This window comes from Bufo gargarizans, chromosome 9 (assembly GCF_014858855.1).
Source record: "Bufo gargarizans isolate SCDJY-AF-19 chromosome 9, ASM1485885v1, whole genome shotgun sequence".
NCBI lineage: Eukaryota > Metazoa > Chordata > Amphibia > Anura > Bufonidae > Bufo > Bufo gargarizans.
In genome coordinates, this window is record NC_058088.1 from 176417882 (window position 1) to 176442607 (window position 24726).

At 45.7% G+C, this 24726-nt stretch overlaps 1 protein-coding gene across 2 annotated transcripts in view; it reads right to left on the minus strand.

Moving 5' to 3' along the window:
* Positions 1 to 3019: 3019 nt before the first annotated feature.
* LOC122946109 (ficolin-2-like) overlaps positions 3020 to 24726 on the minus strand; it is a 49052-nt gene continuing 27345 nt past the window's right edge. Inside the window, exons 1-8 of one of the 2 annotated variants that reach the window (XM_044305459.1) lie at positions 13447 to 13562; positions 12958 to 13071; positions 12594 to 12647; positions 10719 to 10757; positions 9413 to 9540; positions 9021 to 9150; positions 6483 to 6617; positions 3023 to 3636 (exon numbers count right to left, since the gene is read on the minus strand). In XM_044305459.1, coding sequence (XP_044161394.1) covers positions 3389 to 3636; positions 6483 to 6617; positions 9021 to 9150; positions 9413 to 9540; positions 10719 to 10757; positions 12594 to 12647; positions 12958 to 13071; positions 13447 to 13516 — 918 coding nt within the window. In that variant the 5' untranslated portion in view covers positions 13517 to 13562 and the 3' untranslated portion in view covers positions 3023 to 3388. Of the gene's footprint in view, positions 3637 to 6482; positions 6618 to 9020; positions 9151 to 9412; positions 9541 to 10718; positions 10758 to 12593; positions 12648 to 12957; positions 13072 to 13446; positions 13563 to 24726 lie in introns of those variants that run through there. The other variant, XM_044305460.1, reaches the window with a different exon arrangement.

A 24726-nucleotide genomic window follows, 5' to 3' on the forward strand; every position in this document is an offset into this window, starting at 1 on the left:
AAGTTCTGCAGCAGCTGAGGTGTGTACTATGATGTTCTGTAGTGGCTGAGGTGTGTATTAGGAGGTTCTGCAGCAGCTAAGGTGTGTATTAGGAGGTTCTGCAGCAGCTGAGGTGTGTATTCTGAAGTTCTGCAGCAGCTGAGGTGTGTATTAGGAGGTTCTGAAGCAGCTGAGGTGTGTATTATAAGGTTCTGCAGCAGCTGAGGTGTGTATTATAAGGTTCTGCAGCAGCTGAGGTGTGTATTAGGAAGTTCTGCAGCAGCTGAGGTGTGTACTATGATGTTCTGTAGTGGCTGAGGTGTGTATTAGGATGTTCTGCATCAGCTGAGGTGTGTATTATAAGGTTCTGCAGCAGCTGAGGTGTGTATTATGAAGTTATGCAGCAGCTGAGGTGTGTATTAGGAGATTCTTCAGCAGCTGAGATTTGTATGAGGAGGTTCTGCAGCAGCTGAGGTGTGTATTAGGAGGTTCTGCAGCAGCTAAGGTGTGTATTATGAGGTTCTGCAGCAGCTGCGGTGTGTATTATGAAGTTCTGCAGCAGCTGAGGTGTGTATTAGGAGGTTCTGCAGCAGCTGAGGTGTGTATTAGGAGGTTCTGCAGCAGCTGAGGTGTGTATTAGGAGGTTCTGCAGCAGCTGTGGTGTGTATTAGGAGGTTCTGCAGCAGCTGAGGTGTGTATTAGGAGGTTCTGCAGCAGCTGAGGTGTGTGTTAGGAGGTTCTGCAGCAGCTAAGGTGTGTATTATGAGGTTCTGCAGCAGCTGAGGTGTGTATTATGAAGTTCTGCAGCAGCTGAGGTGTGTATTAGGAGGTTCTGCAGCAGCTGAGGTGTGTGTTAGGAGGTTCTGCAGCAGCTAAGGTGTGTATTATGAGGTTCTGCAGCAGCTGAGGTGTGTATTATGAAGTTCTTCAGCAGCTGAGGTGTGTATTAGGAGGTTCTGCAGCAGCTGAGGTGTGTATTAGGAGGTTCTGCAGCAGCTGAGGTGTGTATTACGAAGTTCTGCAGCAGCTGAGGTGTGTATTAGGAGGTTCTGCAGCAGCTAAGGTGTGTATTAGGAGGTTCTGCAGCAGCTGAGGTGTGTATTAGGAGATTCTTCAGCAGCTGAGATTTGTATTAGGAGGTTCTGCAGCAGCTGAGGTGTGTATTAGGAGGTTCTGCAGCAGCTAAGGTGTGTATTAGGAGGTTCTGCAGCAGCTGAGGTGTGTATTAGGAGGTTCTGCAGCAGCTGAGGTGTGTATTAGGAGGTTCTGCAGCAGCTGAGGTGTGTATTAGGAGGTTCTGCAGCAGCTGAGGTGTGTATTATGAGGTTCTGCAGCAGCTGAGGTGTGTGTTAGAAGGTTCTGCAGCAGCTGAGGTGTGTATTAGGAGGTTCTGCAGCAGCTGAGGTGTGTATTAGGAGGTTCTGCAGCAGCTGAGGTGTGTATTAGGAGGTTCTGCAGCAGCTGAGGTGTGTATTAGGAGGTTCTGCAGCAGCTGAGGTGTGTATTAGGAGGTTCTGCAGCAGCTGAGGTGTGTATTAGGAGGTTCTGCAGCAGTCAGAAAAGCATCAGTTGTGACTGGATAAAATCCTTTAGATTTCTGTCTCTGCACTTTGGAAAATGCCCCTGTCCTCTTCCTCTGCCAGCAGGCGTCACACTGAGACCTGACTGACCAGTCCAGCCCTGACCTGATCCCGCACCGTCACCAGTCCAGACTCCAGACCACTGCTGTGAAGATCTGCCCCAGGCCCTGACCGCGCTCTGCCAGCAGCACAAACAGTAAGTCGGCATCGGGGAGGAGGTGAAGCAGCAGCGGCACAGTCCATGGGGGAAGGATGACACGATGTAAAAAGTAGCAGCAGCGGGCACAATTCATCGGGTAAGGCTTGGTAATCACTTGCGATCAGATTTTGGTATTCTGTTCCAGCCACCAGCAGAATACCAGAATCGCCAGATCCAGCATATGCCAAACACTGCTGCCACCTGCCGGATCCATTCACAATAATGGGGTCATTCAAGATTGTTTTGCCCTTTGTTTTTGCTAGAATCTGCAATGGAGGCTTTTGCTGGAACCTCTGCAGTAGATGTGCACGTACCCTAAGGGGTGCGATGGGTCACTCACAAGGGGGCCCAATTCAGATTCTTGCCATGGGGCCCGGTGATTTCTATGTACGCACCTGTATCCAGATATGTGTAACTGCTGCCACATGTATGTTTGTGCATGTTGCTGTGACTGTCCGCCATCATACTTCATCTTTATTATCTCTGTTATCACTGTAAGGGCTCATGACCACGACCGTTGGATGTTTTGCAGTCTACAAATTGCGCATCCGCATAACATGGATCCCGGGTGTGTGCATTCCACATTATGCGGAACAGAACCGCCGGCCTCTAATAGAACCGTCCGATCCTTGTCTGTGAGGTGGACAATAATAGGACATGTTCTATCATTCTGCAGAACGGCCATGCGGACATACAGACACGGAATGCACACTTATATTATTATAAATTGACTTGTAAATGGCTCATGGAGGGTGAGGGAGGTTTCTCTGTAGACAGTTGTGACATATGAGGCCCATGATCCTGTTTTAATCAGAAGAAGTTCCCGAAACTCATATCAGTAAAGCAGTCAATGAAAATAAAGGAATGTTATAGATTTATTGTTTTACATACATTTTATATATAGGATATCAGCATTAGAAATGGTTTCCTATGGACTCATCGTTAGTTACAGTATTTGGAGACCCAGTCATTGCTTTTGCACTTGGGCCCAGGATGTCTACACTTTCCCAGTCCTACCTAGAACCAGAGTTAGGGCTCATTCAGACGACCGTGGTTTTGGTCCACATCCGAGCCGCATGGGGCCACAAAAGATGAGGACAGCACTCCGTGTGCTATCTGCATTCATTGCTCCGTTCCGTGGCCCCGCAAAAATGACGAGTCATGTCCTATTCTTGTCCGTTTTTATAATGGGTCTCCTGTGCCGTTCCACAAATTGCAAAAGGCACACGGGTGGCATCCATATTTTGCGGACCGCAAAAAACGGCACAGTTGTGTGAATGAGCCCTTATAGGGAGCTATTTACAAGGACTAACTATGGGGAAGGGAAATTGGTGAGACATTTGCACTGGGTGCTGGGCCACCGCACACTGGTCAGGGTATTTAGATACAGGCCTAGAGCAGAGAACATAATGGTCTCCCCAGGTGAAGGAAAGCCTAGCTAAGGCTATGACCAGGCAGCCAGTACCCTCAGCCTACTGCAGCCAAACCCATCCCTTCACCCACCAGGCCCGTGCAGCCAGGGGCACCTCCAGTGTGTGTTTTAACATCCATCAAGACTCTTATAAAATCAATACAAGAAATTTTTAACAAATAGTAGAAAATCCACAAATTGCTGGGACTGTTCCTCCATCTAAACAGGCCTAATCTTCATTTCTGCATGCTTGTACGAGTATTTACGCCCTCTGGCAGTAAACCAGTTGATGCCATCCGCATTAGATGTGTGCTCTCCTAGGTGGTAAAGTCCATTAAGGTTTGCCTGGTGACAACTATTATACCACCAGCCGCCTTTATGCGTTAGGGAACAACTGCTCTGAGAAAGGTCGTTGTCTTCATCTTTAGTACTAAATTTCATGTTGTGTTGATATCTCATAGAATCTCCTGCAAAATGACAGAGACAAATACCAGAATGGTTTAAGAGTCACCAGTCTACATCCTCACATCTACTGACTTTATTCTACTGAAAACTCCACTTTATACAAGTAGAGATGTACATAGAAGAGGTAGAGCCCAGTTGCAAAGTTCAAAATGCACCACAAATTATAGTTTTGCCATCAAGAACAGAAAGAGTCCGACCACATGGGGCGGCCATGTTGCCATTAGGATTTGGCCGCATCCATGTCATCATACCCAAAGGCTTTTCCTTTCCTTCCTTTTCCACCACCCTTGAGCGAGTTCCCCACCAACTTTTCTGTTCTCTCACCTTGTAACAAAGAGAATGGATCCAACCAGGACTGGATTTCCTTTCCCCATTGCAGCCACTTTACAATGTTTAATTCCACTTAAAGGGGTTCTCTGCTTTGAACATTCCCTGCTTGTTAGAAATGGTCCTTTGACAATAAGGAAATCACATAGTTGGTGGGGAGGTCTGGCAGTAATTGCTCAGTTTCCCTTCAGCGCCACCACAGGGGAAGTGAGGCATTGCACAGTGCCTATTCAAACTAATGGGTTGTCTGTGTCTTACAGGACAGGACAGGTCCTCCAGAGTGAGAGACACTCCTTATAATCGCTTCATTCTGGAGATGAAGATCTTGAACAGCAGATAATTAGAATTCCTTAAACAACTCCTCAAAAACCTAACAATTCAGGATTCACTGTAGTAGATACAGTTGCAAGAAAAAGTATGTGAACCCTTTGGAATGATATGGTTTTCTGCACAAATTGGTCATAAAATCTGATCTGATCTTCATCTAAGTCACAACAATAGACAATCACAGTCTGCTTAAACTAATAACACACAAAGAATTAAATGTTACCATGTTTTTATTGAACACACCATGTAAACATTCACAGTGCAAGTGGAAAAAGTATGTGAACCCCTAGACTAATGACATCTCCAAGAGCTAATTGGAGTGAGGTGTCAGCCAACTGGAGTCCAATCAGTGAGAGGAGATTGGAGGTGTTGGTTACAGCTGCCCTGCCCTATAAAAAACACACAGCAGTTCTGGGTTTGCTTTTCACAAGAAGCATTGCCTGATGTGAATGATGCCTCGCACAAAAGAGCTCTCAGAAGAACTACAATTAAGAATTGTTGACTTGCATAAAGCTGGAAAGGGTTATAAAAGTATCTCCAAAAGCCTTGCTGTTCATCAGTCCACGGTAAGACAAATTATCTATAAATGGAGAAAGTTCAGCACTGCTGCTACTCTCCCTAGGAGAGGCCGTCCTGTAAAGATGACTGCAAGAGCACAGCGCAAACTGCTCAATGAGGTGAAGAAGAATCCTAGAGTGTCAGCTAAAGACTTACAAAAGTCTCTGGCATATGCTAACATCCCTGTTAGCGAATCTACGATACGTAAAACACTAAACAAGAATGGATTTCATGGGAGGATACCACAGAGGAAGCCACTGCTGGCCAAAAAAAACATTGCTGCACGTTTACAGTTTGCACAAGAGCATCTAGATGTTCCACAGCAGTACTGGCAAAATATTCTGTGGACAGATGAAACCAAAGTTGAGTTGTTTGGAAGAAACACACAACACAATGTGTGGAGAAAAAGAGGCACAGCACACCAACATCATCCCAACTGTGAAGTGTGGTGGTGGGGGCATCATGGTTTGGGGCTGCTTTGCTGCTTCAGGGCCTGGGCGGATTGCTATCATCAAAGGAAAAATGAATTCCCAAGTTTATCAAGACATTTTGCAGGAGAACTTAAGGCCATCTGCCCACCAGCTGAAGCTCAACAGAAGATGGGGGTTGCAACAGGACAACGACCCAAAGCATAGAAGTAAATCAGCAACTGAATGGCTTAAACAGAAGAAAATACACCTTCTGGAGTGGCCCAGTCAGAGTCCTGACCTCAACCCGATTGAGATGCTGTGGCAGGACCTCAAGAAAGCGATTCCCACCAGAAATCCCAAGAATATTGCTGAACTGAAACAGTTCTGTAAAGAGGAATGGTCACGAATTACTCCTGACCGTTGTGCACGTCTGATCTGCAACTACAGGAAACGTTTGGTTGAAGTTATTGCTGCCAAAGGAGGTTCAACCAGTTATTAAATCCAAGGGTTCACATACTTTTTCCACCTGCACTGTGAATGTTTACATGGGGTGTTCAATAAAAACATGGTAACATTTAATTCTTTGTGTGTTATTAGTTTAAGCAGACTGTGATTGTCTATTGTTGTGACTTAGATCAAGATCAGATCACATTTTATGACCAATTTGTGCAGAAATCCATATAATTCCAAAGGGTTCACATACTTTTTCTTGCAACTGTATAAGATTGTGGGTCCAATATTATATCATTGTCCCATGTCCTATAGGGGTCTAGGAAGCCGACATAGAATGGCTCTCATGCTGTAGACCTTTGCTGGCAATTTTCCTTTCCTTAACAAATGAGTGTTGCTGAGAAGGTACTGCAAAAGTGACAACCATTGTGGCAGCAGAACCACTTTTGCAAGATGCCCACCAATGTGGAAGAGTAGAATGCCAATATCGCAAAGTCCGAATTTAACTTGAACAATCAATTTATCAGAGGGACATTATTCCAGGGCCACCTGTAGGCCTACTGCTTCCTTCTAGTCAGCATACTAGAGGTTATTTTTTTATGGATTTAAAATGGTTTTCTGAGATTTTTATACTAATGACTTATCTTCAACTGATTGGTCTCCCACTGATCAGATACTGATGACCTATCCAGAGGATAGGTCATCAGTATTAACATTTCAGAAAACCCTTTTAAACCAACCTCTGTGAAGGACATTTTGGCTAAATTGTGTCTCACCTGCAGTTCCTTCTTGAAACCGTCCTATTAATAATTTGTATTTCTCAGATTCATCCAATACTTTGAAGCTTGCATACTTGGCAAACACCATTTTACCTTCAAAATCTTGTAGGTCAACACGTAATTCCCATGTTCCTAGAAAAAGATATACACAGGACATTTAGAAATTAGAAACTAAAATGGCTACAAAAGCATGGCCCTGAGCTTGAAGAGCATTTCCAAAACTCAACTTATTCCCACAACATAGAGAAGACCACACTCACAGTAAACCAGTCTATGCAACAGTTAGGGCAGCAGAGATCTGGGACAGATACCTACATTCAAGACAGGGGCTCTGTTAAATACCTGGTCTTAGGACCAGATGTTAGCACGATGGTCCATGCCCACCAATGTTCCGCTCTCCTGGGCGGGAATGGACGCTGTCTTACTCACCTCTTCCGTACTGGCCAGTCGCCTCTGTCTCTGTTCGTCCTCTCTCATAGCAAGGATTGTCTTCTGCACAGTCTGTTTCCTGCTCTCATACGGTGTGTGCGTGCTTCCTGAATGGGCCGATGCCTGCATGACCTAAGTCTTACCCTACATTTTACTGGCTGTCCCAGGGTACTTAAAGGGGTTCTGCAGGGATCATTTAAAATGGCCACCAGCATCCTGTTCTAAAATGGGGGAGATTCATCAAGACTGGCGTTTTCTGCACCTGTCTTGATATCCCCTGCGTTGCCGGAGGATGCCGTAATTTATGAAAAGATGCACACCTCGTCCTAAATAAGGCTCATCCTCCTGTAGTCCGTGCGCCCAACAGCTCAGAGCTGCCGTAGATTACTGGCTTCATTTACACAAGAAAACTGAAATTTGTTGCAGCGGATGACCACGCCCTCTTTCCCGCCCTTGCCACGCCCCCTTTCAGAAAAGTGGCGAGGACGACAAAAAGTAGTAGGAAGATGCGTCAATTTATAGCACATGCGACTTTTTCAGCTGCATAGGGAAGGATAAATCTCCCCCTGTTCGACCTAGGGTACAATAAATATATAGAGACTAGATAGCTGAAAGCTATATAAACCCTGTTTATGACCTAGGTATTAAAAAATAAAGTTTTTTACTTTATTAAATAAAAGTTTTAATACACTAGATCAGAGATGCTCAACCTGTGGCCCTTCATCTGTTGCAAAACTACAGCTCTCAGCATACCCTAATAGATGTAGGCTGTTCAAGCATGATGGGAGTTGTAGTTTTAAAACAGCTGGACAGCCGCAGGTTGGGCATCCCTGCACTAGGTCATAAACAGGGTTTATATAGCTTTCACCTATTTACTCTCTATATCAGGGCTGGCCAACCTGTGGCTCTCCAGCTGTTGCAAAACTACAACTCCCAGCATGCCTAGACTGCTTACAGCTATCAGCCTACAGCAGGGCATGGTGGGAATTGTAGTTTTACAACAGCTGGACAGCCGCAGGTTGGGTATCCCTGCACTAGGTCATGAACAGGGTTTATATAGCTTTCACCTATTTACTCTCTATCACTACACATTACGCTCTGGCACTTGCATATACCTATATATTGGCAAGTGTTTCTGGCAGGCTCCTCAGCCATTATAGCATATCATAGGCAGGATCATATCATTACCATCCATGTAGAGCAGTGTAGTCTGTTGTGAGGTCCTGCACCCTCACCCCCTAGGAAGCTCTACAAGTGGAGGCAACTAGTCCCAGCTGTCCTTGGGTAATTAGGGCAGCTCCCTCAATGGAAGGGCGCCTGAGCGTTAGGTTCTTGGTTGTCTAGTTAACCAGTGAAGTTGTGTTGTCCTGTCTCTCTGATTAGTTGGCACAGTGGGTCCATGCCCACTGTCTGTTACACTAGCAGGGGTGGACTGGGAACTTAGAAGGCTGGGCCAGCAGTACTGTAGTGCAGAGCAAAATACCGCCCCAAATACCACAGTGCAGCACAAAATTCTGCCGCCAGCCACACAGTATGAAGCTGTTTCATCGTCTTGCGGACAGCAATACAGCTAAATTCAGGAGGGCGCCTGCAGCCGCTGGCCAGGTGCATAAATGCCTGATGCTCCTACATTATTTAATGCTGAGAGCATCAGATCTTTATGTACCTGTCTGGAGGCCTTGCGTGGCTTCCTGGGCATCGGCCCACCAGGAAATTACTAGAACAGATCTGAGAAGTACTTATCATGATTCAGATAGGGAGGGTGTTGAGTAGCATTAGTCCAACAGCTGTCTTATGTTTATGGCCTACTTTAGTCCTACATAGTCATTAGGTATGGCAAAGAGAGAGATGGTGGGGGATTTGCAGAATAGTGTGGCTCTCATGTAAGTTCAACTGTAAAAACTCTAACCTAATCTACTTCCCATAGTTTCATAAATCAGGGAAGATGATGAGCAGTGTCCTCAAATAATGGAGCTCCAGGTCAGCAAGTCTATAACAAGCCAGCATCAGCCACTTATAGACCCTTCAACCTTTGATACACAGTAAAGGGTCCAGCTACGAGCAGGAAAAAATCAATAAGGAGATGATTTACGGGTTCCTCATTACCTGTTGAAGTTATTTGATGAATATTGTCATTCCCCAGCCAAAATTCATTTAGCCGACTTCCAAAGCCTTTCTTATAAGCATCCCAAGTGCGGAAGAAGTCTACTGACCCATCCCAACGTCTCTGTATGACCTAAAGGCAAGAGAAGACCAGATAATCGGGACATGCCTATTCATTGCAGTTCATTTAAAGAAAGGAATAGTTCTGGTCTAAATAATATAATCTACTAGAAGGCTTCCATTATTATAGAAACTATACAAAAGTAAAATATGATGTTTCAGCCCCTCTAAGCTAAGGCTTAATCCCATAGGAAATGATATGGTCATAATGGATCCATATTTTCCTAATAAATTATCTCCTTGTGACTTCCCGTTCACGTGTTGTATATACTTACAATCCATCCTCCGTCATCTGTGTCCATATCACACAGGACCTTCAGGGGCCGGTTGCCATCTGGGTATATGGTGTACCAGTCACTGAGGACTGCACCCTGATGTCGTATTTCTTTGCAGTTCCTGGCAGCTAGGAGACAGATAGAAAAATTATTTTAGTCAATTTTTTGTTAATAGAAGGATAGGATTCTCCATTTAGGATTGTCACCTATCATGAGGAGCAGAACGCAGCTATAAAGAGCATCTTTCATTTCAGAAGACCCTACATTTCTGAGCACAGACAGACCATTGAGTTACGTAGTAACATAGTTTATAAGGTTGAAAAAAGACATCTGTCCATCCAGTTCGGCCTGTTATCCTGCAAGTTGATCCTGAGGAAGGCAAAATACCCCTGTGAGGTAGAAGCCAATTTTCCTCACTTTAGAGAAAAAAAATCCCTTCCCGACTCCAATCAGGCATCAGAATAGCTCCCTGGATCAACGACCCATCTCATAATCAACAACCAATCTCAATAGAAACTGTGTAATACTTGATCTCCCCTGTGGTGCTGTTGTAGGGGAACTAAACACTTGCTCCCAGGTCCCCTCACAAATTAAAACTGATCACATTGGGTCCTGGCAGCAGAAGACCTTGTGGTCAACTTATTGTCAGGGGACCCTTGGTAGAGCAGAGGTTCAGCTCTCACCGAGGATTTATTTACACGGAAGATAATCAGCCATAATGAATGTAGATACTATATAGTAACAGGCTCTTTACATGGGCTAAGAATCCGCTCATTAGCGATTATCTGGTGGTGAAAAGGTTCTGCCGATTACCCAATGAATGAGTGAAATGCTCGTTCTTCGGGTAATTGGATCATTTGTGCAGGCATCTAAATCGTCGTTTGCCGGCAGCAAATTCTGTTGTCTAAATACTGTGGAGGAGATCGCTGCATGTAAATTCAGCAATCTCCTCCACTGATGATCAGGCGATTGCCGGAAAGGAAGGTTTTCTTCCTGACAATTGCCTACTGAATTGATCCGTCTAATGGGACCATAAGTCACTCATTTTTTTCAATTTGTATTTGAGGATGGTCGTAGTTCCTCATATGGTTTGCGTATCTGTCAGCAGCACTTCTGCTTTAACTGAGGGGATATGCTGGCGACTAGCCATAATTTCTATGTTCACATAAAAGATGTGATTAACAATAAATAAGCATTGTCTCGTTTGTTGATGATTGATGGACGTGCTTACACAGGGCCATGATAGGGAACGATCACTTGGACGACCATTGCCCCGTGTAATGGGGTCTTTAGACACATAACTTACCATACACTGGCTCAGTCGCCCCACTTTCTCCTTTCTCTCCTATAAGGAAAAGATATATATAAATGTAAAGGAGTATTATTAGAGCAGTTGTCCTTCCATATCCCCCCTCAGCGCTCAGGTAGATGGTAGAACGTACAATCCGACTTCACCAAAAATGCCCATGGTTTGAAAGATCTGAAAATGCAGGCTGGAAAGAAAGATTATACATCCTGATATTTTTTGGTCTGCTATGACAGTGCCCATGGAATCTCTACTAGTGATGAGCGGCATAGGCAATATTCAAATTCATGATATTTTGTGAATTTTTAGCTGAATATTCACCATAAATTCACAAATTCAAAAATTTGCAATTACAAAAATCAGCAATGTAATATGCATGGATTTTGCACGCACAATTTCATTACTTATAAAAAAAAACAATCACGCAAAAGCTATGTGCCAATGGCTGGGTATGTGCAAGCCGACAATCTATCCATGAGACAGATACTGTCAGCATACCTTACAATGGCAGCCTTGTGTACAATGAGACATTCCAGACTCATCTGACTGAGAACCAGTAAGCCTCAAAGTCGCTTGATTTGAATTGGATAGCTTGGGGGACCTGCGAACCTAGATCATCATCATTAGGGTGACAACAATTGTACATTTGTGTGTTATAGGGAATGATTTATTTTAAAAATAAAATAGCATCTATAAAAAGATATTGTTAATGATAGGTAAAATAATTATAAAATAAAAAGGTATGGATGATAAATAGCATAATAAGGATAAAGAGAAGCTATATACAATAAATAAAAAAAGATTAGAGGTTTATCTAGTGCTAAAAAAATCTAGAATATTTGTAATTATGAATATATAGCACTATATTCTACACTTTTGCGAATTCTTGAAGTGCTGATATTCGCAATAAAAATTCACGATTAAAATATTTGCGCTCAACACTAATCTCCACCAACTATATGAGAACTTGGGCTCATTATTGTATCAGAGCCTGGGTTCAGCAAAGGATCTTCTGACCCTCTGGTTGTGGGGCCAGGCCAACCATGTCAAAGTGGACAACATATTTAGAATCGATAAAACATGATCAGTTCTGACTGACTGGAGTTCTGACTCCAATATTCCACACTGTAGAGCATCAGGAAGCTGAGATATGTGGAGCTGTTTGGTGGAGTTCTTATAGCGCAGAGCTGTATAAAGGCCTTTCTACACAGGACAGTAATCATGTGAACGAACCTGAACCTTCATTCCCGATTGTTGGCTATCATGTGAACATCCCTCCGCTATCAGCTGAGAAATGAGCGTCTTACATCTTCTATGAGGGCACAAAAATTGTCACAGCACCAAACAGCTAGCAGTATCTCAACTTCCTGGAACCTTCTCAAAAAGGTGACATTTATCTTGGAATGCAACGGCCGATGGTAAAGATGGCCATAGACATTAGATAAATGTCAGCCAATACTTGCTGATTTCGTCAGCCATGTAACATGTATGGTTCTCAATTCTCCCACGCCAGCAGATGTTAGGGGAGATGAGGATCAAGCAGATGAAATCAATCTTTTGTTCTCAAGGAGATAAGCCATCACCAGATCTGTCTGGCAGCAACTTACCCCCTCTCCCCATTCACTACACATGTAGAACTGGCCAAGCTGAGCAGGAATGTTTACGAGGGGAACATGGAGATATGTTTTCTGACAGCTATCTCATAGGTATGGCCAGCCTTATTCAAAGTCTCAGGAGCCATGGCTCAGTAAGTCCTTAAAAGTTGAAGGCACAGAAAGATGACACCCTTGCCATGCTTCCAGTTAACGAAAGAATACAGATTTATCAGAATTTCACATTGTAATATATTATTATGTGTAAAAGTTCTTTACTAACCCTTTTCTCCTGGAGGTCCAACTGTTCCTGGTCCCCCCACAGATCCTGTTTGTCCTGGAAAAAAATATCAATACAATAGACTTACATGCAGCGTGGTACATAGACAATGAGAACCCAATAGCAAAGGTAAATAGTAGGCTGCTTGACACCACCACATCCCTGTGCCAGATCTCACCATCCATCACAACGGGTTCAAAACCAAACTGCAGCACCATAGCAGCTGCATGGACTACCCCTATGGTATGTGTGCCCACTTATCGTAAATTCATAGATTTATGAGAGTAGAGGGACACTTTATAAAATGAAACACATGGCGATATACTATAGTTCCATAAACATCATTAGTTATTATCTTTGTACCAACCTTTTTCTCCCTGTGCCCCAACATCTCCTTTTTGACCTGGAAGCCCAGGATGACCAGGGCAGCCTCGAAGAATCGACAATTTGTCAGTGTCCCCAATCCCTAAAACTTTCACTTCTGTCAATAAAAAAAAATACACACATATAACGGACAGCTAAAATATTACAAGCATGTAATAGACACACAAATGGAAATTAAATGAAGACCAAAGGAACAAATACAAGATACATTCATACACAGTATAAGTTCATTTACTGATATTGTGCTGGTTTATGACTCATATTAATATATGACGTGTGGTTAAGGCTGTGTTCACACAATGCGAATGCATTGCTTTTCTCCTTTTTTCATATTATTTTTTAAATATTGTCGTAAAATGGCTGTGGTATCATAAATCTGGGCTACTGTTGTCTTAATTTTCACAGAATCGTATTATAACCTGTGAACACAGCCTAAAGAGTAATAATCAACAGTTGCTCATGAAGTACTCACCCGGACATGACTGATCACTGCTACAGAGCCCAGACACCATTCCCAGCAGTAGTAGTACTGGCACACGCATGACGGCCTCAAGAAGTTTACACTGGTCTTCCAGATGCCACAAGTACTTTCAAGATAAAGTTATAGCTAATACCCTTCCCTTTTATATATGTCATGTGCCCCCCCCTCCCCCGCGCTTGTCCTAAGGGAGCTGTACTTTCCCAGCTATGTCCTTATGAAATATTTCTCAGCAGACCTAATGACTTAATGATATGTAGGCCTCAACTGTTTACTTTACAAATTTAACTCATTCCCTCCAAGGATGGGAAGTTAAGTAGAATTTTCTGACCATATACAGGGTACGTCCAGCCAAAGCCTTCTTATGACATGTATCACGACCGGCGTGCCTATCACATACGTGACACAAAGGGAGGGAAAAGGGAAGGCTCTGTCCAAGGGAGAGGGAAAGGTGGTGACCCCTATCTCACCTTGCGGCTGGCACCTGACGTCCCTAGACGGGTTCCTCACCCGTACGCTGATCGCGTGCCTAAAACCCTGGCTTTCCCTAAGATGAGCCCTACGTAGTGAATAGGGCGGTGGGAACACTAGTCCGCACCACTAACTCTAAAGGAAAACACCAAGGGGAGGACAGACAATACAGACAACATATAATCCCAGGTGGGCAACAACAGAAGACAACAAAAAGCCCAACAGGGATCCGGAGGGTAACACTCTGGAACAACAGCTCCAGTGGGTCAGTATAGAAGTCCAGGCAGGAAGCTCTATATCTGGCAACCAGAGAAGTGAGAGAGGAGAATATAAGGAGATTGGGAGTGACAGACAAGAAACAGGTGAGGAGGAGAAGCTACGGATCCCTGAGTGAGACAAAAAGGATAGTAAGGCAAGCACAGAAAACTATCATTAAGAAACAGCGTGATCTTTAGACATAGAGCGCGCAGCCACCCGCTGCGACTTTCTGACCCCGGGTATAACGGAGTCAGACGTGGCTCTTGACACCCTCGTGACAGTACCCCCCTTTCTACGAGGGGCCTCCGGACACTCAGGACCAGGTCTCTCAGGATGAGAGGCATGGAAAGCCTGAACTAACCTGTTGGCGTTTACCTCTGACTCTGGAACCCACATTCTTTCCTCGGGGCCGTAACCTCTCCAATGCACCAGATACTGAAGAGAGCGGCGGACCAGACAAGAGGCAACATCTTTGGATATTTGAAACTCCAGATTACCATCCACAATAACAGGAGGGGGTGTCAGTGGTGATGGTTCTAGAGGTGGAACATACTTCTTGAGTAACGACTTATGGAAGACGTTATGGATCTTAAAAGTCTGAGGTAGCTCCAGGCGAAAAGTCACGGGGTTAATGACGGCTACTATTTTGTAAGGACCAATGAACCTAGGACCCAGTTTCCAAGAGGGAACCTTCAACTTAATTTCCTAGTAGATAACCACACAGTCATTCACTCCTAGGTCCGGACCTGGCGACCGTTTCTTATCAGCCATGCATTTATATTTACCTCCCATATTTTTCAAGTTAGCTTGCACCTTCTGCAATACAGATGAAAGAGATGAAGAAAACCGTTCATCTTCGGGAACCCCAGAAGACCCCCCCTCTTTGAAAGTACAGAATTGGGGATGAAAACCATATGCACCAAGAAATGGTGACTTGCCAGTGGATTCCTGACGGCGATTATTTATGGCAAACTCAGCTAACGGTAAATATGATGACCACACCTCTTGATTTTCAGACACAAAACACCTTAGATATGTCTCAAGGTTTTGGTTGGTACGCTCAGTCTGTCTATTCGACTGAGGATGGAAAGCTGAGGAAAAAGATAAGTGTACCCCCAAACAGTAACAAAAAGCTTTCCAAAACTTAGAAATAAATTGGGTTCCCCGATCCGAAACCACATCGGAAGGGACCCCATGAAGCTTCGCGATTTCACTGATGAACACCTGAGCAAGAGTCTTAGCATTAGGAAGTGCGGGTAACGCAATGAAGTGTACCATTTTGCTAAACCTGTCTACTACAACCAAGATAACTGTTTTACCTGCAGACAAAGGTAAGTCAGTGATGAAATCCATTGACAGATGTGTCCATGGCCTATTGGGAATGACAAGTGGCAATAAAGACCCTGCAGGACGTGTATGAGAGACTTTCGGGCGTGCACAAGTAGAACAAGTAGACACAAAATCCATTACATCCTGACGCAACCTTGGCCACTAAAAACGACGAGACAATAGCTCCAAGGTTGCTTTACTACCCGGGTGCCCAGCAAGTGCCGAATTATGATGTTCCTTTAATAATTCGAGACGCAGGTTTAACGGTACACACAATTTCTCTGAGGGGCAAGAGACCGGGGCGTGACCCTGGGCCTCTGACACCTTCCCCTCCAGAACAGAGTGTACAGCAGAGACAACCACTCCTCTTTGTAAAATGGGTACCGGATCACTAACATTACCCCCTCCAGGGAAACTACGAGATAATGCGTCTGCCTTGGTATTTTTTGCCCCAGGACGATAGGTGATGACAAAGTTAAACCTGGTAAAAAATAGCGACCACCTAGCTTGTCTAGGGGTGAGACGCTTAGCCGATTCGAGGTACAGAAGGTTTTTGTGATCCGTAATCACCGTGACGGGGTGGATTGCTCCCTCTAAGAAGTGACGCCACTCTTCAAACGCCAGTTTAATCGCCAACAGTTCCCTATTTCCAATATCATAGTTTTTCTCAGCTGTAGATAATTTTTGGGAAAAGAAAGCGCAAGGACGCCATTTGCCAGGAGACTGACCCTGAGACAGTACAGCCCCCACTCCCACCTCTGACACATCTACTTCAACCATAAAAGGCTGGGAAACATCGGGTTGGATTAGAACAGGTGCCGAAGTAAATCTCTCTTTTAGAGAGGAAAATGCAATTTTTGCGGCGTCAGACCATTTAGAAAAATCAGTCCCCTTCCTAGTCATGTCAGTAAGGGGTTTGACGATCACTGAATAATTTTTAATGAACTTTCTATAGAAATTTGCGAAACCCAAAAACCGTTGCAGTGCTTTGAGGTTCTCAGGAAGATCCCAATCTAAAATTGCCTGGACCTTCCTAGGATCCATACGGAAACCTGAAGCAGATAATAGATATCCTAGGAACTGTATTTCCTGAACGGCGAAGACACACTTTTAAATTTTTGCATATAATTTATTCGTTCGTAGGACCTGCAGTATCTGTCTGACATGTACTTCATGTGTTTTCAGATCAGCCGAATAAATTAAGATATCATCTAGGTATATCACCACAAACCTGCCGATAAGATGACTAAAAATATCATTAACGAAATGTTGGAAGACAGCAGGGGCATTGGTCAGACCGAAAGGCATGACTAAATTTTCATAATGCCCCTCAGGGGTGTTAAAAGCTGTCTTCCACTCATCCCCTTCCTTGATACGAATCAGATTGTAGGCCCCCCTAAGATCAAGTTTGGAGAACCACTTAGCACCCGCAATCTGATTAAAAAGGTCAGGAATGAGAGGAAGAGGGTATGGGTCTCGGATGGTTATCCAGTTTAGCTCGCGGAAATCTAGGCAAGGACGCAGGCCCCCATCTTTCTTTTTAACAAAGAAAAACCCTGCAGCCACGGGTGAAGAAGAGGGTCTGATGTGTCCCTTAGCCAGACTCTCGGAGATATAATCTTTCATAGCTTGTCTCTCGGGACCCGAAAGATTACATAACCTGGTCTTGGGTAATTTTGCACCGGGAATCAGGTTAACCGGGCAATCATAAGGACGGTTAGGTGGTAACTTCTGACAACCCTTTTCAGAAAAAACGTCCTCAAAGTCCGAAATAAATGTAGGTAGGGTAGCTATGGAGGCGACTAAGCAATTGCTATTTAAGCAATTTTCTCTGCAATGCTCACTCCACTCCAATATCTCCCTGGCCTGCCAATCCACCACAGGATTGTGCGCTACCAACCAGGGAACACCCAATACCACAGGAGAGGGAAGGCCCTCCAGAACGTAACATGAAAGACACTCATTATGGTGGTCCCCTACCCGAAGGTGTAAGTTATGGACAATGTGAGTGAGGTTTCTCTGAGACAGAGGAGCAGAATCAATAGCGAATATGGGAATAGGTCTCTGCAGCGTACAGAGAGACAAACCCATAGTGCGGGCAAAATGGGCATCAATCAAATTTACCCCTGCTCCACTGTCTAAAAAGAAAGAAATAGTCTCCGTCTTAACACCAAAAACAATAACCGCTGGCAACACAAATTGAGATGTTCGTATGGAGGAAACGTATACCCCCCGGCTGACATCCTCCGCACAGCCTGGGGTTAGTGGTTCCGACGGTCTTTTGTTTTTGAGAAAGGAAGGACAGACATTAATGAAATGACCCCTTTCCCCACATAAAAAACAAGCCCCACGCCTACGGCGAGCCTCAGGAGGATGGACCTGACGAGTAGTTCCTCCTAGCTGCATTGGCTCATCTAAGTCCGTACAGACTAACTGCTGCTTGGGAGAGGTTACCAATTGCTCAGGAATTTTCAATCTCTCCCTAAGACGTCTATCTATTCTGATAGAGAGGGACATAACAGCATCAAGGGAAAGGGGAGTCTCATACAGCGCAAGCGCATCCTTAACCCTTTCGGATAACCCAGAGCAGAACTGACTCCTGAGAGCCGGGTCGTTCCACTGAGTATCCGTAGCCCACCTACGGAACTCAGAGCAATATTCCTCTGCTGGCCGATCTCCCTGTAGGAGTCTCCGTAACTTCGACTCAGCCAGGGCGACTCGGTCAGGGTCATCATATATGAGACCCAAGGCCCCAAAAAATTCATCCACTGACCGGAGAGCCTGGGAACCAGGGGGTAAAGAGAACGCCCAGGATTGCGGGTCCCCCTGAAGCAGGGAAATAACAATCCCCACCCGCTGTTCTTCATTACCAGATGAGTAAGGGCGCAGCTTAAAATATAATTTACAGGCCTCACGGAACGTCACAAACTTGTCCCTTTCCCCAGAAAATCTGTCAGGAAGAACAACCTTGGGTTCTGCAACAACCTGGTTACCCAAAGCAACCGCTGGGCTTGCAGTCTGCTGCATTTGCTGCTGTTGCTGGAGGACCGACGCCTTCAATCCTGCCACCTCCAAAGACAGGCCTTGAAGTTGTTTTGCCAAAGCAGCAATAGGATCCATACTGGATTCTAAATAGAGAGAGAGAAAAAAAATAAAAAATTCATTTTTTTTTCTTCCCAAAAAATAAGGGCCAGATATAATATCACGACCGGCGTGCCTATCACATACGTGACACAAAGGGAGGGAAAAGGGAAGGCTCTGTCCAAGGGAGAGGGAAAGGTGGTGACCCCTATCTCACCTTGCGGCTGGCACCTGACGTCCCTAGACGGGTTCCTCACCCGTACGACGATCGCGTGCCTAAAACCCTGGCTTTCCCTAAGATGAGCCCTACGTAGTGAATAGGGCGGTGGGAACACTAGTCCGCACCACTAACTCTAAAGGAAAACACGAAGGGGAGGACAGACAATACAGACAACATATAATCCCAGGTGGGCGACAACAGAAGACAACAAAAAGCCCAACAGGGATCCGGAGGGTAACACTCTGGAACAACAACCAGGATTCACAGCTCCAGTGGGTCGGTATAGAAGTCCAGGCAGGAAGCTCTATATCTGGCAACCAGAGAAGTGAGAGAGGAGAATATAAGGAGATTGGGAGTGACAGACAAGTGCAGTGTCCCAGGGGGTCAGTAGTGTATGCTGGGCTTTGTAGTACAGAGCAACCCACTAACCTGGGATTCACTGTCGTCTTCAATCTGGGCAGCGACTGGCAGGTGATTAATGTTCGTGACGCCAGTGTCAATTAAACGGTGACACGCCGTGTAAAGTTATGTGGAATAACGGAACAACCACGGGATAGCCAACCAAAAACGGGAACTTTACTGTGATTTTCAATATTCATTTAGCATGGTGGTCATTGGAAGCGGAGTTCCATATGAAGACAGTTGGTTTTACATATGAATTACAGACAGGCCGGCTGTAGCAAGGTGATTTGCAGAGGGTTAAACACAGGACTTGTAGTACAGGAGGCTTGCACTCTATTCCTGACTGATCCTGAAACATGTGACTTATTCTCCAAGGTCTGATGCCCTAACTCTGGCGTATCCTTGAATCTGTCTTTATCAAGTACCTCCTCTGTTACCTTGAGTACCTCTTGCTGATTAGACTCGCCTTCTGTTGTATTCTGGGTCTTCAGGCTGTTTAACTATGCCCTTCTTGCTTCTATGAATACGGACTCAGGAGGGGAACCTTCTCCTCAGAACTGGAATCCGGTTACAGGGCTTACTCTACCCTCTCAGCACTGAGTCTAGAAACTTCTGCCTTCCTGAGCTAGGCCCTAGCCTATTTATACTGAACTGGGGGCTCCCTCTGCTGGCTGTGACAAGAATTGCCGGTAACCGGCCTGACTGGCTTAAAGGGAAATACACATTTCAATCTAGCAGAGTCGGGTAGCCTACCCGTATGCTGCACACCCCCAGACTTTAACGTGAGTAAGGCCTCGTACTCACACACATGCCTGAACCAACATAAGCTGATGCATAATTTAAACATTACATTATAAATATGATAAACAACTATTTCACACAAAAATATAACATTTGCGACTTGATGAACAAATGACGCAAGAAAAAGGGCGTCTTCTTTCTTCCTAGGCACGGCTGCTGACCTGGCACAGCGGACTTAAGGTGAACCAGGTTAGTCTATTTTTTTTCTTGACTGAAGTATAATAAAGAACTACACAGGGTTTCCCCGTGGGTGTAGAACAGGCAAGGGCTCACGTGGAGGAGTCCATTCTTGCGCACAAACGTCAAGCAGGCTATTTCTAGTAACAACTGTTCGGGGGGAGACACCACCAGCATAGTCAAAGTCTCCTAAATGGACTGGCGGACGTCCCCTGGTTATCCGGGTGGACCTTCTCAACACAGGGGTTTCCTCTTCTCTTAGCACCGAGGTAGAAGAGAGAGTAGCAACAGGAGGATCTCCATCCGTGAGACCTTGGTCAGGAACAACAGGAACAACAGGATCCACTAGAGGGGGAGCTGGATCCGGGGCATCTTGAACCGGCTCTTCTGGAAGTAAAGGTACAGTAGGTGCCGGAGCGGGCACCAACAAGTTCAACCAAGGTGTCAGAAGCCAATGCATGGGATCAGCGTCATACCTTAGATTACGGACAGCCTGCATAGGATCCTCGGGCTGTATTGATGACTCTGACACAGGGGGTTCAGATATAGAACTCTCGGCACTGGGTTCTGGTGTCAGGCAGAGCTTTAACCGGTTTCGGTGTACAATTTGGGATCCCCTGCCTTCCCGGGTGATCTCATAAGTGTGAGTTCCAACATTTGGGATTGCAGTGACAACATAGGGACTTTGCTCCCATTTACTGTCCAGTTTACTGGTACGGCGGTTATTTTTTAACCATACCACAGCCCCTATTGTCAAGGGTTCTGCATGGGCTGCTTGGTCATAGTCTCTCTGCTGCCGGTCTCTAGCATAGTCCATACGTTCCTGAACAATAGCTTGGGCCGTGTTCAATCGCCTTTGGTGTTCAGCAACCCAGTCGGTATTAGGTAATGGGTTGATGCAATCAGGTACGAGTACGTCCAAGGAGTGATCAGCAGGCAATAACCCTTGGCGCCCAAACATCAAATAAAAGGGGGTATACCCGGTGGAACAGTGTATGGTATGATTGTACGTGAACATGAGCTGTGGCAACAGATTAGGCCAATCTCCCCTGGTTTCAGGAGGCACGGTCCTCAGCATCTCTATCAAGGTCTGATTCATTTTTTCACACAATCCATTACCTTGCGGATGGTAGGCCGTCGTCCGGATCTTCTTACAGTTGTGCAGGCGGCATAGTTCATGGAACAGATGGGATTCAAAAGCAGGACCTTGATCGGTGAGGATCTTTTCTGGACAACCGTAGGGCAGGAGGAAGTGTTTCCAGAACAGTTCGGCTGTAGTCTTGGCCGTCTGATCTCTCACAGGCACCGCTACAACAAACTTAGTGAAATGGTCAATAATAGTCATAGCGTACACATACCCTGAGCGACTAGGTTCCAGTTTCACATGGTCGATGGCGACAAGTTCAAGAGGACGAGTACTTACAATGGGTCTCAGTGGTGCCCTCTGATCATGGTGTTCACCTCGTTTCAAGGTACAGGCTACACACTCTCGACACCACTTCTCCATGTCTTCTCTCATGCCCACCCAGTAAAACCGCTGGCGGATATTTGCCTCAGTCTTTTGGACCCCAAAGTGACCGGATTGATTGTGGTACATCTACAACACCATACCTGCATCTCGTCGGGGTATGAGAATCTGATGCACTCTTTCGTTGGACACTGGGTCTAGGCTTCTCCGTAGCAACAGGCCCTTTTGTATGAAGAGCTGATGGCGCTGTCTCCACAGTTTGATGAGCTCAGGATCTGTACTCTTACGCCGAATCCTCTCAGGGGCTCTGCCACTGGTAATGAAGTCCAACAATTCACCCAGCACTCTACTTTCAGACTGTAGTTTCACCCACCTTTCTTCTTTGAGTTCAGGCCTACTGGAGGGTGAAGGATCTGCAGCTCTGTCACTGGTAGCCCGAGCCTGATCCTGTTGAGCAAATTTATGGTAGAAGGCCGGCATTTCTACATCTTCCCAAGCATCTCGCACATCATCAGGAGCTGTCTCTGTGGGAAGCCTGGATAAAGCATCAGCATTGTCATTAGTACGTCCAGCACGATATTTTACAGAGAAATCATAGTTGGCGAGGCGAGAGGCCCATCTTTGCTCCAAAGCCCCCAATTTAGCTGTATTTAGATGTGCCAGAGGGTTATTATCAGTGAATGCAATGAAGGGGGTAGCGGCTAGATAATCTTTGAATTTCTCCGTCACTGCCCACACTAATGCCAGGAACTCTAGTTTGAAGGAACTATAATTCTGGTCATTTTTCTCAGCTCCTTTCAGGGAGCGGCTTGCATAAGCTATCACTCTTTCTTTTCCCTCTTGGATCTGGGCTAACACAGCCCCCAGGCCTCGCTTGCTAGCATCAGTATACAGATGGAAGGGCTTGCTGTAGTCTGGATAACCTAACACAGGAGGCTCGGTCAGTTTCTTTTTTAACAACTGGAACGCTATCTCTCTTTCTTCATTCCACTCAATGGGCACTGGAGTTCTAGGACTTTTCTTGGGCTGCCCCCTCAAGAGTTCCTGGATAGGATCGGCTATTTGAGCAAAATGGGGGATAAATCGTCTATAGTAGCCGGCAAAACCAGGGAAACCCCTCACCTCTTTGACGGTAGTGGGGACCGGCCAGTTACGGACAGCCGCTAACTTATCAGGGTCAGGTTGTACGCCCTCTCCGCTTACCACATGCCCCAGGTATCTTACTGCAGGTTTGAGCAAGTGGCACTTGGATGGCTTTACCTTCAGGCCATATTTGATAAGGATTTCAAATACCTCTGCTAAGTGTTTCAGATGGTCTTCATATGTTTTTGAGTACACAATGACGTCATCTAGATACAGCAGCACTGTTTCGAAGTTTTTGTGACCCAAGCACCGCTCCATTAGTCTCTGGAAAGTTCCTGGGGCATTACATAACCCGAACGGCATGCAATTGAATTCGAACAGGCCCATGGGAGTGGTGAAAGCAGTCTTTTCCCTATCTGCCGGGGCCATGGGTACTTGCCAGTAGCCACTGGTCAAGTCCAACGTGGAGAAATAGGCAGCGGAGCCCAGAGCAGTTAGTGACTCCTCAATGCGGGGCAGTGGGTACGCGTCTTTGTGGGTTATTTGATTAATTTTTCTATAGTCCACGCAGAAACGGATACCACCATCCTTCTTCTTTACAAGGACCAGGGGTGCTGCCCACGGGCTACGACTATCCCGGATTACATTAGAGTCTTTCATCTCTTGGATCATTTCCTTTACAGTCTGATAGGAAGTAGGCGGTAAGGGCCTGTATCTCTCCTTGATAGGAGGATGAGAGCCAGTAGGTATGGTGTGCTGTATGGCACTAACCTCTCCATAATCAGTAGCATGTTTACTGAAGGCCTGGTGGTGCTCTTTGACAAGCTGTAGTATCCCTTCTTGTTGACGTTGGGGGGTAGTCTCGTCCCCGACATGGAGCTCTTCCCACCAGGGCACTTGTGACTGGGGCACCGGCGGACATCCGCTGACTGCAGCTGGCGGCTTTTCTGCCACTGGAAGACGGATGATGTCTTGGAAGAACACCTGAGAAAGCTGGGCAACAGGGTAATGCTTAGGAAACGCAACAGGATGATCACTCAGGTTAATCAGATGGACAGGTACTTTACCTTGGGAGACGTTCACCAGGCACTTGGCAGCTCTCACATAAGGGTAGTTCTCCATCTGGATTGGTTCCACCAGGGCTGGATAATCTTGGCCTTGGACTCCCAGGACAGCACGACACCATAAGAGAGTTTGGGAATTAGGAGGTAAAGTCACAGGCTTATTATCCCGGATCCTGGCAGTACAAATCTCTCCTTTCCCGTTAGCAAACCTCTGCTGGGCACTTAGCACAGTGATAGTCTTTTGAATCACCCTCTTGGATGCAGAGGAAGCAGTGGGTAGAGTCTGGTGTAATACGGCAAGTATTTCTGCATAACAGTTTTTGAAGACATTGGTGCCTAGAATGACAGGATGTCCTCCTCTGTCGCCGGCCTGTACTACTATCACCCCCTGTTGAGGTAAGGTTACTTCTCCCACCTGCAGGGTGGGTTCCCAGTATCCATGAATCTTTACTGGTTTGCCATTGCTGGCGATAATCTCTACCCAGGATTCAGGCGGCTGGGTCAATTGGTTGGTGTCCCAGAATCTTTCAAAGGCGGGCAGCTGAATAGTAGTGACCTGAGACCCAGTATCTAATAGGGCTTCAAAGGAGACCCCATTGATCTCTACATTGATTTTAGGATGGGATCCTACATACCGTGGCATCCAATTTGGATCCTTTGGACCTAGTGTTCTACCTCCCGAGGGGTGGTCCTCAGCCTCAGGGGTTGCCCGTTTAACTGCCAGCACGTGGATTCTGTGTGTCCCGCCTTTTTGCAGTATGTACACACGGGCCGCTTGCGATCCCTATTGCGCCTCCCAGGATCCCTGGGGTGAGTCTCTTGGTATGGAGGTGGGAACGGCTTGGGAGGTGACAGGAACTCTTCTTCTGACATCATGGGTTTTTCCCATTCCTCCATTTTTCTGCACACTCTCTCTAGGC